The 13,060-nt window shown below is 40.3% G+C and overlaps 1 protein-coding gene across 6 annotated transcripts in view; it reads left to right on the top strand.

The window, feature by feature from the left end:
• mRpL51 (mitochondrial ribosomal protein L51) overlaps positions 1–13,060 on the top strand; it is a 29,921-nt gene that overhangs the window by 15,462 nt on the left and 1,399 nt on the right. For 5 of the 6 annotated variants that reach the window (XM_067105257.1, XM_067105258.1, XM_067105260.1 and 2 more), the window contains 2 exons: positions 2,557–2,799; positions 4,857–4,964. In XM_067105257.1, coding sequence (XP_066961358.1) covers positions 2,565–2,799; positions 4,857–4,964 — 343 coding nt within the window. In that variant the 5' untranslated portion in view covers positions 2,557–2,564. Of the gene's footprint in view, positions 1–1,548; positions 1,603–2,556; positions 2,800–4,856; positions 4,965–13,060 lie in introns of all 6 variants that reach the window. The other variant, XM_067105261.1, reaches the window with a different exon arrangement.

Raw genomic sequence — 13,060 nt, 5'->3', positions numbered from 1 at the left:
AAACTGTCGAACAAAGCCTATGAGAGCTCTGTTTATCTACAGTAGCCTAACGTAACCAACAAGTCTACCGGTTGTTCGTTGTAGGGAAAATTGGTCTTGCCGCCAGCCCAGGCCAAAGCCTGAACACATTCTTGTCTGGTTGACTGCAGAGCGGTGATTATAAACTATCTTAGAAACAGCAGAAAATATTGAAATTCTTCATACAGTTAAGGGTGCAAGATCCTTCCACGGCCAAGTCAGGGCACATTGACCTAGGTTAGCCTAGGTCAGATAGAACTAATGGAGCGAATGTAAGAGTAAGGTGTCGCGGCTCATGTAGTTCTAATAGGCATTTTATAGGGAATATGACCTAACCAGACTTGCTTTACCTAACTTAACCTAGGACTTGGTGTCCTAATTTGGCCGGGAGCCCACCCCAGGCAATTCGTGACCCGAATTTGATCCCCAAGATGAAGATCCAGTTTGGCTGCTTATAAGAAGACCTGCGTAGTCAACTAGCCTACTGTGGCTTTCTTCAGATGTGATCAAATATTTTGCAAGGTTTTAGCTGGACCAGTGCCAGGCTATTTTGCGCCTTAGGCTAGGCCAGCTAATTGCATGTTCCACCTCCAAAATAATGTTAACTTATTAAAAACAGGTTTTATGTAGAAGAAAAATAAATAGTTGAAAACTATAAACTGCTTGATTTATTTTAAGTTTTGAGAGTAATTACTGTAAGATGTCAGTAGCAGAATACGCCTATTGCAGTAGCAGTATCCATTAGCCTAATCAGAATTATAAATAACAGTACAGTATATTTTTCATATTCAGAATGCAAAAATAATACTTTTATCACTGTCAGTGCCAATTGAGGCATTATCAAACAAAGCATAAACTTGAAAATCAGTGTCTTATGAAATACATAGCTTATACATCCATTTGGAACTAAATTGTGCTTAGTATGATGCATGCCATTGGCACTGTAATAGGCTATACATTTTATTTCACACCTTTAAATATTTACATCCAATGATACTTTGTGTAACCAAACACATTATGATAAAGTATTTTGTTTAAAGTCAGACAGAATAGAAAAAATAAAAGAGGTCTTAAAGTTAGATGTATGCAAACTGCATTTTGTCTCTGAATTCTTTTTCCTTATGCTATGTATTTTTCAATATTATGTGTTGCGTATGTTTGAATTTACACTTTTATAAAAGTAATTTTCTTACCCTTTAAATTACTAAAACTCACAATTTCCAGACAAGGCCATGTGAAAAACATCAAATGTTTACCTTATAATGCTAACACAGTTGTATCATTCAAGTAAAAAGCTTTAATCACTTGAGAATAGGTAAAGTCACATGCAGAGTAGGCTTCTAGGATCATCATAACATGTTTAATAATGACCTGATTCCAAAACAAATTTTTGGCAAGACTTGAAACCTTGTTCCAGAATTAGTCAAAGGAAGCCATGTGACTTATGTCAAGTTTCATGCTGATTACCTTGATATCTCACATGATCTCCCCATCCATGAAACTGAGATCAGAATTCTTAAAAATACACAGGTAGTGGTGATGCTGTTCATCTACAAGAGAAAGAGTATTGAGACAAGGTCCTCTGTAAGTATGAGAGGAACATATTAACTTGTTTCTGTATTGTATGTAAATCAAAAGTACAAGAATAAATATTTGGAAATGTATCAATGTTAATTATAGAGGCACCTCTTAACCTAATTTAACAAGGCACAGTCATTTTTCACTGGGCTGCATATGATCCTTTGGTAGAGATCTCAAGTTTCCTTACATTTAGAATTCTTACTGTAGAACCATAGGCTATAGTCTATTGTACTACATGAATTTCCAGCAAGCATTAGTCACATTAGATACTGGTGCTTGAGCAGTCTGTGCTTTAATTCTGATTTTATGTTGTTGTAAAAGATCTTTGACAGAGGTTGCTACAGTTCTGTTCTCTCTCTTTTTTTGTCTGCTTTCCAAGAATTTGATTTAATTTGAAGAAAACCAGCTATTTTGTTCTTATAGGTCATGGAGATACGTAAAAGCCTACTTGTTTCTGTGTTATCAAATATTGTGCTTTAAAAGCGCAATATTTGCAGCAATTGAAAATGGATATAAGGTGAAATTTTTGAAAAGATGAGAAGAAAAAGTTACAGGTTGTAGTGCTATTTATTACCTCACAATCGATAGTTTGCAATTGGCTTGTGATTTAAAGAAGGGTTTATATTGCTTCTTTGGTCAATTTCACTTTCATTTTTTAAAAGAAATTACTTTTTAATTATTACTTTATTTTTTCTAAATTTTCAAAGAAAACACTAAGGAAGTTACAGCCCTGAAGTTTTTGTTCCAATTTTGTAAAACTTGGATTTTCTTTGTTGAAGTGAGCAAAAAATTTGAAATCTCGTGTGAACCTCATCATATCCCTACTGCCAGGCAAGACTATCCATGAACTTTAATTGAATCAGATTATTTATGATTTGCTGTATACCACTGGTCTGTATTTCAAGTTTTAATTGTTTCTCTAAATACAAAAATTCAACATGGAATCCTATTTTTCAGGTAATAATATGGCATCAGTTATAGGAAACTTCGTTAAATCCATTGGCAATATTACATCAAGCTTTGCTTATGCACCATCGGTTATACAAGGATTATCGCAGCATTTCATATTAAGATCAAACACTAATGCTCAGGCATGGACACCACTAGTTACAGCTGTAAGACATCGATATTTTGCTGAACGCAGGGAAGCAGGTCCAACGCTCAAGAACTATGGCTACAAAGATCGTCTTCGTACAACTGGTAAGTTTGGAAGTTGTTACTGCGTGATTATAAACTGCATGCCAAATACTATATTATATGTGGGTATATGTGTCAATAGTTTCTTGATGTGTGGTATTACTTGTAAGTGGAAGAGATGCATTTTTTATACATTCCAGGGCTCTACATACAAACCAGTTATGCTCCAAGACCTGGCTTTTTAGTTTAATTGGTTTACAAGTTGAATAGAGTTCATCTAGGCAGCCAGCATTGTGCAGCAGGTAGCCTATGCCACATAGCACTTTGCGGTAATAAAACTTTCTATCAAGGCAATTGATCTTGCACATAATGTTTAGAATAAACAAAAATCTTTACACTTCCCTTGAAAAAGTGTCAGTGAAATACATGAAATAAAGTTTATATGTACCATATATCATTTGAATGTAGAAGTTTTCATCTTGGAAAGTTTGTACGTAGAGGACTACCTGTATAGTGAATAATGAGTAACATTTGAAAGTGGTAAAAAACACAGTGGTACAGTAATCCCCCATTATTTGGATGATGGATGACCTTGACTCGTTCATGTGTTTTAAGCATTCATTGTTTTGTATGTGGTTACATTTATCTTCAAGTCCTTGCATGCTGGGTAAAATTACTCACTGGGTCCAATGGGGATGGTCACAGGTAGCATTGCATGAGCAGTCTTATTATGAGTTGTTATGTACTCGGTCTAATTTTTATTTTTCATAGTGTTAACTATTGTGTTGTTAATGAAATGTAAAGTATGAACAGTGCTAGTTTTACAAATATTTTTTTTTCTGTCTGAAGGAGGCCAGTATCAAGTGATTAATATTGAGATGTACCTGTTTGGGGTCAAGTTGCTCAAGTAGTGATAAACTTGTCTCAGTAAGAGCTGCTGCTCCTATTTTTGCAGCATGTATTGTCAGCCAACAGAAAAAAAGAGGGGAGCTCTTCATTGCAAAATTATCTTTTTAATACTGTTGAAAGCTGAGGTTGTTTTAGGGATATCATATACAAGTACTGTATAAAATTTAGTTAAAAAAGCACAACAGCCAGAAGGCTAATTGATCTTGTTCTATGAACAAAGAATATAGGGGATGGCATAAGGTGAAAGAAGAGTCGAATAGGAAGATTAGAAGTCAGAATACTTGTGGAATTTGGTGAAAATGAGATAGGCTATTTAACAAGGCTGAAAGTTTTATTTGCTGGTGTTCTGGAGAATTTATTAGTAAATAATCTTGAATTTAGTTTGGTAGGACACAATAGCAGGTCTTAGGTTTTCCGTAAATGCATGATAACTTGTCACATTTAAATGGGACATGAGTAGTAGGAGAAGAAAAAAGTAAATAATGCACTTTATTTGGCTTATCTGTTTGGCTGAGAAGCAGAGCCAGTTAACTTAAGGACTACAAATAGTTTTAACTGAGGAGGGTACATACGCTTCAGCCACTAAGTTATCAAAGTTATAACCTTGGTAACTCTGGTACTTCCTACATGGAGTTTTGGGTTCAAAAGTGAAACCACTGTTGTATATTGTGTCTGGTGTGTCAGTGATATAATGTTGTTTTTGCCACATGCAAAATACTAGTACTGTACTGTATGTTCCTGCTGTGATTTGCTACCATTTTTATCATTAGGTGGAGCAACTCATAAATGTATACTTAACTGTATCTCTGTTCGTATTCTCTTTCTTCCATCTTACTTTCCACCCTCTACTTACAATTGATTCATGGTGCAACTGCGAGGGGTTTCCTCCTGTTACGCCTTTCAGTCCTTTTTACTGTCAATTTCCGTTTCAGCACTAAATGACCTCTTAGGTCCCAGTGCTTGGCCTTTGGCCTAAATTCTACAGTATATTCTATCTATCCATCATAAATGTATACCATACCTCTGCTACTTTGGTGGTGCAAATTGTAAAAATACCTTGGTAAGGTTGTCTGTACTGTGCAGTGGCATGTATGTAAAATTTGTCATTATTTCTTCAAAGTTGTGAAATCATTGTTAGTGCTGCCAATTAAAAATCTCTATGTAATTTTGGACTTTTAGTTGAAAATAAGTTGGTGTTGTTTTTTTTTCAGGGCTTATGCCTCATATGGAGCATAAGGAAAGGTTACCAATTCCCCTCTATCGACCTAAAAATTCTTGGGCACCCAAGAGAGCTTTAAGAGGTCAGAATGACTATATTGGTAAGTAAGGGTCTTCCTTGAGTCATTTTACACTTTTTTTAATGTGTGCAGTATATATTTAAGAGAAATATTGCAATACACTCCCTGAACACCTGAATTCACCCTTAATCCCACTAGCCTGAACAATTCTCAATTACCAATCCCACTATTGGGAATTTTAACAGCCAGCATTACCAATGCTGCAGGTAAAATCTTGTCACTTGAGCTACTATAACAAACGGTTGGCAACACTGACAGGTGTGTGCCGACACTCCCACTTTCGTCAATTGCTTTTTGTTCGACCTGCTGGAAGGTTGTTTCCTTCTGCAGTGCGAGGTTTTAATCCTATTGCCCGACTTCTCTTTGTATTTTGGACTTCTGGTGAAAACCTGGACTGTATTTACCGGTTTTTTCTCCTGGATTTTCTGGATATCTTCGATGTGGAACGTCTTTTGGAATTGGACTCGCTGGTTCCTGGTCTCGATTGGTCATCATTGACTCTTTCACCTTCTGCTACTACGCCTTCGGCTTCGACGTCGACCTCGACTGTCCCTACGACTATGGATGCTGGAGCTCATTGCTTCTTCTTCATGCCAGAGACGGATGAGTACCTTGAGACACGATAGACATTCTGTCAGGCATGTAGGAAGGTTAAGTGTGATGTGCAGACTCATTACGATGAATGTTCCGATTAGAAGACACAAGAGGTGGGGGATTACATTCGTCATTGCAAGTCTTTAGCTAGTAAGGGTGGCAAACGTCGGTCAGATTCTCGTTGGTTCAAGTGTCTCAGGCTTCTGCTGCAGATCAATTGATGGATTTAGCAAGTTCAGAGGTAGTCAAACAGTTAGAGGATAGGATTGCAAGTAGTATGGAAAATTTAATAGGTAGTCTTCTTCAACATTTCTTAGATAGGGATAGTAGTAATGTTAGGATGTCTAGTCTTTCTTCCTTTTCAGCTCCCCTGTCTGTTCCAGAACCAGCCCTAACGGGTGCTGAGGGTAATGGCAGAACCGCAGGCCTCCGAGTGGGTAGGGTCTGCTGGCCCCCCTCAGCGCAGAGCAGGCAGTGAAGGATCCCCCACCCCCTTGTAGAATTGATAAATTTAAAGTTGAGAATGTTAGTCAGGATCAAGATCTAGGTGTGATAAAGGAGGATAGGCCTGGGTTAGGTAGTGAGGAGAAGGTATTAAGGGTTTAGAGTAGTTCTCCTGGATGGGTTCTGGTTTCGGGTTCAAGTGGTTTTTGTGCTCTGGCAAGAGTTTCACCTTCATCGCTTCTTTTCAGTGTGGCTCAGTCTCAAGTCCATGTTTCAGTTCTGGTGGTGCAGAATCTTCTGCCCTAGCTCCTAACTCACTTCCGACTGTTTCTGAATCTTCTACTGTAGTTTCCCCCTTCTCTGTGTTTTCTACTCCTCCATCTAGTAAGGTGGATTCTGGTGTGTCCTTTCAGCTTCTAAAAGTAGTTTGTGGGACCTGCAATTGGATGTGGCGGAATATAAGGTGGATTTTCTGGGTCTTTCGACGGTTATAGACATATGGTGAGAGGTTATTTTTCGAATGGTTTCTTTAACATTAGAGAGTGTGGGACACAGTAGTGTCCAGAATTCTTGTCAGATATGTTTCAGGATTATCGAGGGGGGCCGGATTCAGTGTGCCTTCTGTCCTTTCGTTCCAAGTTTTCGTTCCAAGTTTTCTTCTGGGTTGTCAGTTGCTTCATCTCCTGCTCCCACATTCTCTGTTGCTGTTTTTTCAGTCTCCTCTTCAGTCTCTTCTTCCTCTGCTCCGGTGTTTCCTGTGGCTTCCACATCTTCCATTTTCCCTCCTTCTTCGACTCTTGGCTTTTCCTCTTCTCAGGTAACCTTTTTTATGTGTCTGCTATCCCTCTGTCTTTCACCTTTTCTTCCTCAGTACAGTCGGGTTATCTGTCGCTTCATCTCCTGCTCCCACATTCTCTGCTGCTCCTTTTTTTTTTTTCAGTCTCCTCTTCGACCTCTTCTTCTTCTGCTCTGGTCTTTCCTGCGGCTTCTGCATCTTTCATTTTCCCTCCTTCTTCGACTTTGGCTTTCCTCCTCTCAAGTAACTTTTTTTATGTGTCTGCTATTCCTCTGCCTCCCGCCTTTCCTTCCTCAGTACAGTCTTCTCCGGTAGGAGGAGCTTCCGGACAGGTGAAAACTCAGTCTTGGCAGAATTTAGTCACAGGTGTTTCATGTTCCATCCCTTCGGGTATGCGCAACCCCTTGCTTCTGCTTCAAGTGGCTATTCCAGTGGTATCAGGTATTTCACAGGGTTTGCCTGTCACTTCCAGTTCAGGTTTGCACTCCGCAGTTTTGGCAGGGCTTGCAGTACCTTCTTCGAGCGGTCCACAGCTTTCATCACCTGCATTTTCCGCGGTGGTAACTTTGAAGGGAGCTTCTACCTCTTCCATTCTCCCTCCTTCTTCTTGATCATCTTCTGTCCCTCCGCAAGCGGTTTTGTTTGCGCATCCTCCCCCAGGGTTTAGCAATGTGGATTTGGCTACTCTCACTCGTCTTCCCCTTGGTAATAATGGGGAATCGGCTCCGGGTTTTTCTCAGTTCAGCCTTCTCTTCTTCCCAGCGGGTTCAACTATGCAGATTCAGTTCCGGGTACCGGATTAGGTGTAGGTGCTCAGCATTCTGGTTAGGGTGGTTTGCTTGTGGACTCTTCATCATTGTCTGGGCTTCGTTCAGTTCCTCCTCCTTCGTCAGTCTTAGACCGTTCAGACATTGTGGAACAGGATTCTTATCTGGAGGTGCAGGAGATTCTGGCGGACTTAGAATGTCCTCTTGCCAGCAGTAAGAATTACAGATGCCTGCTTGAGTATGTTACTTCTTCGTACCCTCAAGCAAGAGCTCCAGACCTTCCGATTTCATCAATTCAGTCTTTTTTTTTTTTTTAGGCTTTTTATGCCACTAAGCCAGCTCCTGCCCCATTTTCGTGTTGGCTGGTTTGGTTCGATCGGGCTAGACAAGCTTTGGAGAAGGCAGACGGTCATTTAGTGTCAGTAGTGGCTCCAAATAGACAGGATTCTTCTCCTCTCTCCGTGTAAGACTATTTAAGCAGTTCGAGGTAACCCTTCAGCAGGTGTCAGGTTGCCATTCAACCTAAATCTCCGGCATCACCTCGGCGTGTAGGGACTTCTCTTAGGGAAGCAGGTCCTTGGAGGATGTGTTGCGCAGTCAGACTGAGGCTCTTGCGCACTCTCTCTGGATGCTGTCAGGTTTACTGTAACGGGGTTCTAAAAGAGTGACGGGTATGTCCCTTCGGATCCGTGGCTGTTTGCAGCCTAATAAATTTATCTCGAGGGGTGTGGCTCACCAGGCGAATGTTTTGGCTTTGTCTACGACGTTTAGAGCAGAACAGTCGAAATTTCTATCTTTGTCATCTTCCCCCTCAGTAACAGGACTTTCATAAGAGGGATTGCTTAGAACACCTTAGCCTTAGCTAATTCTTTGTTCAAGGATGATGACACAGCCAGTATGACGACGTGGTTGCTTCTAACCCGTTTCTCCGGTGTTGGCAATTATGCATCGTCGAGGGTACAGAGTGTTGAGGTATCTAGGCGATTGGTTGATCTTTGTCTCCTTGGTTGATCTTTTATTGAATTTTTAACCTATTCAGGTAGGAGGGTTCTCTCTCTTCCTCTGAGGGTTTTCCCAACCCCAGAGAGGATCCAGTTGGTCCTTCAGCAGGTAGAAGGGTTCCTGTCCAGCAGGGAACGGCCGGTACCAGCTTGGAGAAGCCTCTTAGGGAGAATGTCTCTCTCTCTCTTTTTTAATTCGAGGGTCTCGTCTACGGATGCGCTCTCTTTGGGTATGTTTCAGGAATCGCTGGGACTTCCGCAACGAGAACGCAGTTATGGTCAGGAGCGATTCTTGCCTGTTGGATCATCTTTGGTGGTCAGAAGTGCATCTGACACCGGGAAGGTCTATTGACTCCCCTCTTCCCGATGTTCATCTGTACACAGATGCCTCAGATCAAGGTTGGGGAACAACCTTGGAGGAAACCCAGACCTAGGGCCTCTGGGGGTTTGGGAACAAGAGGAGTCAATAAATCTTCGGAAAATCAAGACTGTAAAGGAAGTCCCCAGTTGTTTTCAGTCCTAGTGCGCAACAGAGTAGTGGCTAGGTTTAGCAACAGCATAATTTCTGTCATATCTGAAGAACTTGGGGGTGGGGGGAACAGGCTCAACAGAACCCAATACTATAGCACAGAGAGTCCAGAGAGGGTGTGGAGAACGAAAAGTGTCTCTTCTTCCCCAATTTATATCAGGGAGTCTCAATGTACTGGCCAATTCGCTAAGTCGCTCCCGTCAGATATTGCAGGGGAGAGTGGACTTTGGCTCTGGGGGTAATATGTCAGGTTCTCTGTAAGTGGCCAGCAACGGTGGACTTATTCGCGATGTGATTAAACCATCATCTTCCAGTTTATTTCTCACCAATGGTGGTCCCCATGTCGATAGACACCGATGTGACTTTACAATTGGAATCACATGCAGGTGTATGCCTTTCCTCCATCCGGTCTCATTCATCAGGTAATAAGGAAATTGTGGGAGAGTGTCAAGACGTCTATGACTCTAATAGCTCCCTGCTTGCCCTAACACGCTTGGTTTCCGGAACTCCTAGAGCTCCTTACAGAAGTTCCGATGTCCCTACCCATGCGAAAGTTCTTCTCAGACGACCGCAGTCTCACCCTTATCATCCAAACCCTCGTGTGCTATACCTAGTTGCAGGGTGACTGTAGAGAGAGACACTAGACAGTCCGGACTCCCTAAAGCTGTGGCTAGACAGCTTTCTTTTAGCTTGAGAAAGTCAACATGTAAGCCTTACCAGGTTCAGCTGGACAAGGTATAGAAGTTAGCGTCGTAAGGAAGGTCATTCCATTTCTAGACCTTCCATAGCCAAAATAGCTGATTTTCTTTTATTCCTTCGGAAAGTCAAGGGTCTTTCATATTCGGCTATTGCTGACTACCACTCAATGATTAGCGCTACAATTAGTTGCCACCTTCCTGAAATCTCTAGTAGTAAGATAATCGATGATTTATTATGTTCTTTCAAGATTGAACATTCTGTCTTGCCGACTCGGGGTCCTCCCTGGGACTTGTCGAAAATACTTCAATATTTTTCTTGCGTTCCCCTGCCTTTGAACCCATTGAAGCTATAACGTTAAGACACTGACTAAGAAGTTGCTTCTTCTTACGGCTTTAGCTTCAGCTAGAGGGTTGGGCAAGCTTCAGACAGTTTCTAGGTTGGGTTCCTATGCAAGAAATGATACGTATTTGTCTGTCTTCTGGAATTTGTGGTGAAGACAGAGTTGAAGGTTAAAACCCTGCCTCGTTCGCTTGAAGTTCTTCATCTGCAAGTGTTCGTTACTTTCAATCCAGGGGAGATATCTTTATGTCCGGTATGAGCATTAAAGTCTATTTATTAAAGGTTGAGAAACTCCATCCGCTTCCTCGTACACTTTTTGTTTGTCTCTCCTTTTGGAGGGAGGTGATTTCCCAGGCTTCTTAGGGTTCTTCTTCGTCGTCTTCAGCTCTGTACTTCCCCGACTGCACAGTATTCGGAGTATGTCCAGTTGAGGCTATCAGTCGAGAAACATGCCAAGCGCCATCCTGGGTCAAAGTATTTTTTAATTTATTATATTTTAAAAATGGCACTTGGCATGTTTCTCGACTGAAAAGCTCAATTCATCTTCCTTTCTGAGGAATTATTTAGTGCCTTCTATTGTGGAGGCAGTTACTTGGAAGTCTGTCTCAGTGTTTAATTTCTTTACTTAAGAGACGTTCGATTTGCCTCATAGCGTGTAGTGGCCAAGTCTACTATCTAGGGTGCATTCATTTAGCTGAGGTGGTATTCGCTTAGTGCGGAGGTTCGGAGGGTTATTCTCTTAGTCCACGTGTAGTGGCGAAGTCTATTATCTAGGGTGCATTCATTTAGCTGTGGTGGTATTCAACAGTGAGGTTCGAGAGTTATTCTCTTAGTCCACGTGTAGTGGCGAAGTCTATTATCTTAGGCAACAGTGATAGTATAATCACATGAACTTGGGTTTAATACGTTTTAAGTATCTTAGTCTTTGATAGTTTTCCTATGAGAGTCCAAGGAGGTGCTCTAGTAGGCTAGGCTCTTTCGTCGGTGCTGAGATACATCTTTACTTGTTGGTCATCAGGCCTTATCTGCACCTGGATGGCGGAGGGTCAGCGACTCTGCACACTGCTTCATTTCCCTCCATACATGAGAGGCTCTAAATAACCACATGGGAGTTTCATCATACTCCTCCGTACGTGAGAGGTTCTGAAGAACCACATGGGAGGTCGACGGACCGAGACAGTACAGACCTGACTGTCGATCAAAGTACTCTCCAACATGTCTCTTCACTGAAAGCATTGATTGATATGGTGAGTGTATGACTAAATGGAGATTTTATGCAGAGCAGATTGGTGAACTACCATCTCTGCGGTTGTCAAAAGGCTTGCAATAGAATTGATCCCTCCTCTAAATGTTGTTAATCGGGCGAATTCAGGTGTTCAGGGAGTATATTGCAATATGAAGTTTTCATAATAAAACTTCTATTGCAATACTTACCTGAACACCTGAATGATTCTCACCCTCCTTTCCCCACATCAATTTTGACCTTGAATAAAGCAATTGACGAAAGTGGAAGTGTCAGTGCACACCTGTGTCAGTGTTGCCAACCATTTGTTATGGTAGCTCAAGTGACAAGATTTTACCTGCAGCGTCGGTAATGCTGGCTGTTGAAATTCCCAATAGTGGGATTGTTAATTGAGAGTTGTTCGGGCTAGTGGGATTAAGGGCGAATTCAGATGTTCAGGTAAGTATTACAATATTAGTTCTATTATGAAAACTTCATTTTTTAGCCCCAGTGAAACTTTAACCTCTAATGGTTTGTATCATCTAAAATGTCAGTGGTAGTGTATACTGGCATTATATATTTTAAAAAAGAAGGGGTATGAACAGGATTGAAAAGATACCCTATTATAGTATTTGATTGTTTCTGTTGTATATCAAACTTTCTTCTTCAAATTGATATTATTTTTCATGTCGGAATATTGCACCATCTCCAGTTTACCCTTTAGCTGTGCACTATATCTCTTTGTGGTATCCCTTCCACCCAGATTACATTGCTTTCATCTTTTACTTCTCTTATTTTCCTTTATTCTCATCCTATCTAGCTATCTAACTTTCATATTGCTCTGCTCAAATTTTTACCCCTCACTATGACTCGGGGGTCTGGTGCACTTATCGCCATGCTATTGCTGTTTTTGTTAATTGATTTAATTAGTCACATATCAACTAGAACAATCTGTATGTGGGAAATTCACCATCAACAATTCACCACCAAACATATTCACCATCGAACAATTCACTATCAAACAATTCACTATCAAGTAATTCATCTCTAACATTTTTTTATTACTTGTTCATGCAAATAGTTTGATAGTCATTTAATCTGATTTTAGTTATTTTACTGTCAACTGACTGACCCCAAACAGTGAATTTTCCTTAGGTAAATTAGCTAGGGAGATTCTTTGGAAATAGCCCATCAGTTTATTCAGACAGAGAAATTGTATAGTTTTATGCCCAACCGATTCTGAGACTTGTTCAGAAATAGTTATTGACTATTTGCATGGAGTGACTCATATACCTATAATTTCTTACTAGACATTATATATGCAAATAGTTTTTAAAAATTTTTTCATTAAATTTTAGCAAGTTTTGTTTCAAAATATTCTTTGATTTTACTGTTTTGATCCAGTGCATTGGTATCTTTTATGAAATAAATGAAATATATTTTGATTTTACTTTTGTTTCAGTATATTTGTATGTTTTAAAATACTCTCTACAACTGAGAGTAAGTGTACACACACACACACACACACACACACACACACGCTTCTTTCTTTTTCTGCTTTTTTGGTGATCAATTGCTTGGCAATGATTTGTTTGATTGAATATGTTCAGTGGTGAATTTTTGACAATGAATTTTGGCTGTAAATTTTCCTAAACTCTGAACAGCCTGGTATTTGACAACTAGTTGATGTCTTTTTGCTGTTTTACACTATATATAGAACCATGTG

This window comes from Macrobrachium rosenbergii, chromosome 6 (genome assembly GCF_040412425.1).
Source record: "Macrobrachium rosenbergii isolate ZJJX-2024 chromosome 6, ASM4041242v1, whole genome shotgun sequence".
Lineage (NCBI taxonomy): Eukaryota > Metazoa > Arthropoda > Malacostraca > Decapoda > Palaemonidae > Macrobrachium > Macrobrachium rosenbergii.
The sequence above is the reverse complement of the archived record's forward strand: the minus strand, read 5'-3'. Positions and strand labels throughout refer to the sequence as shown.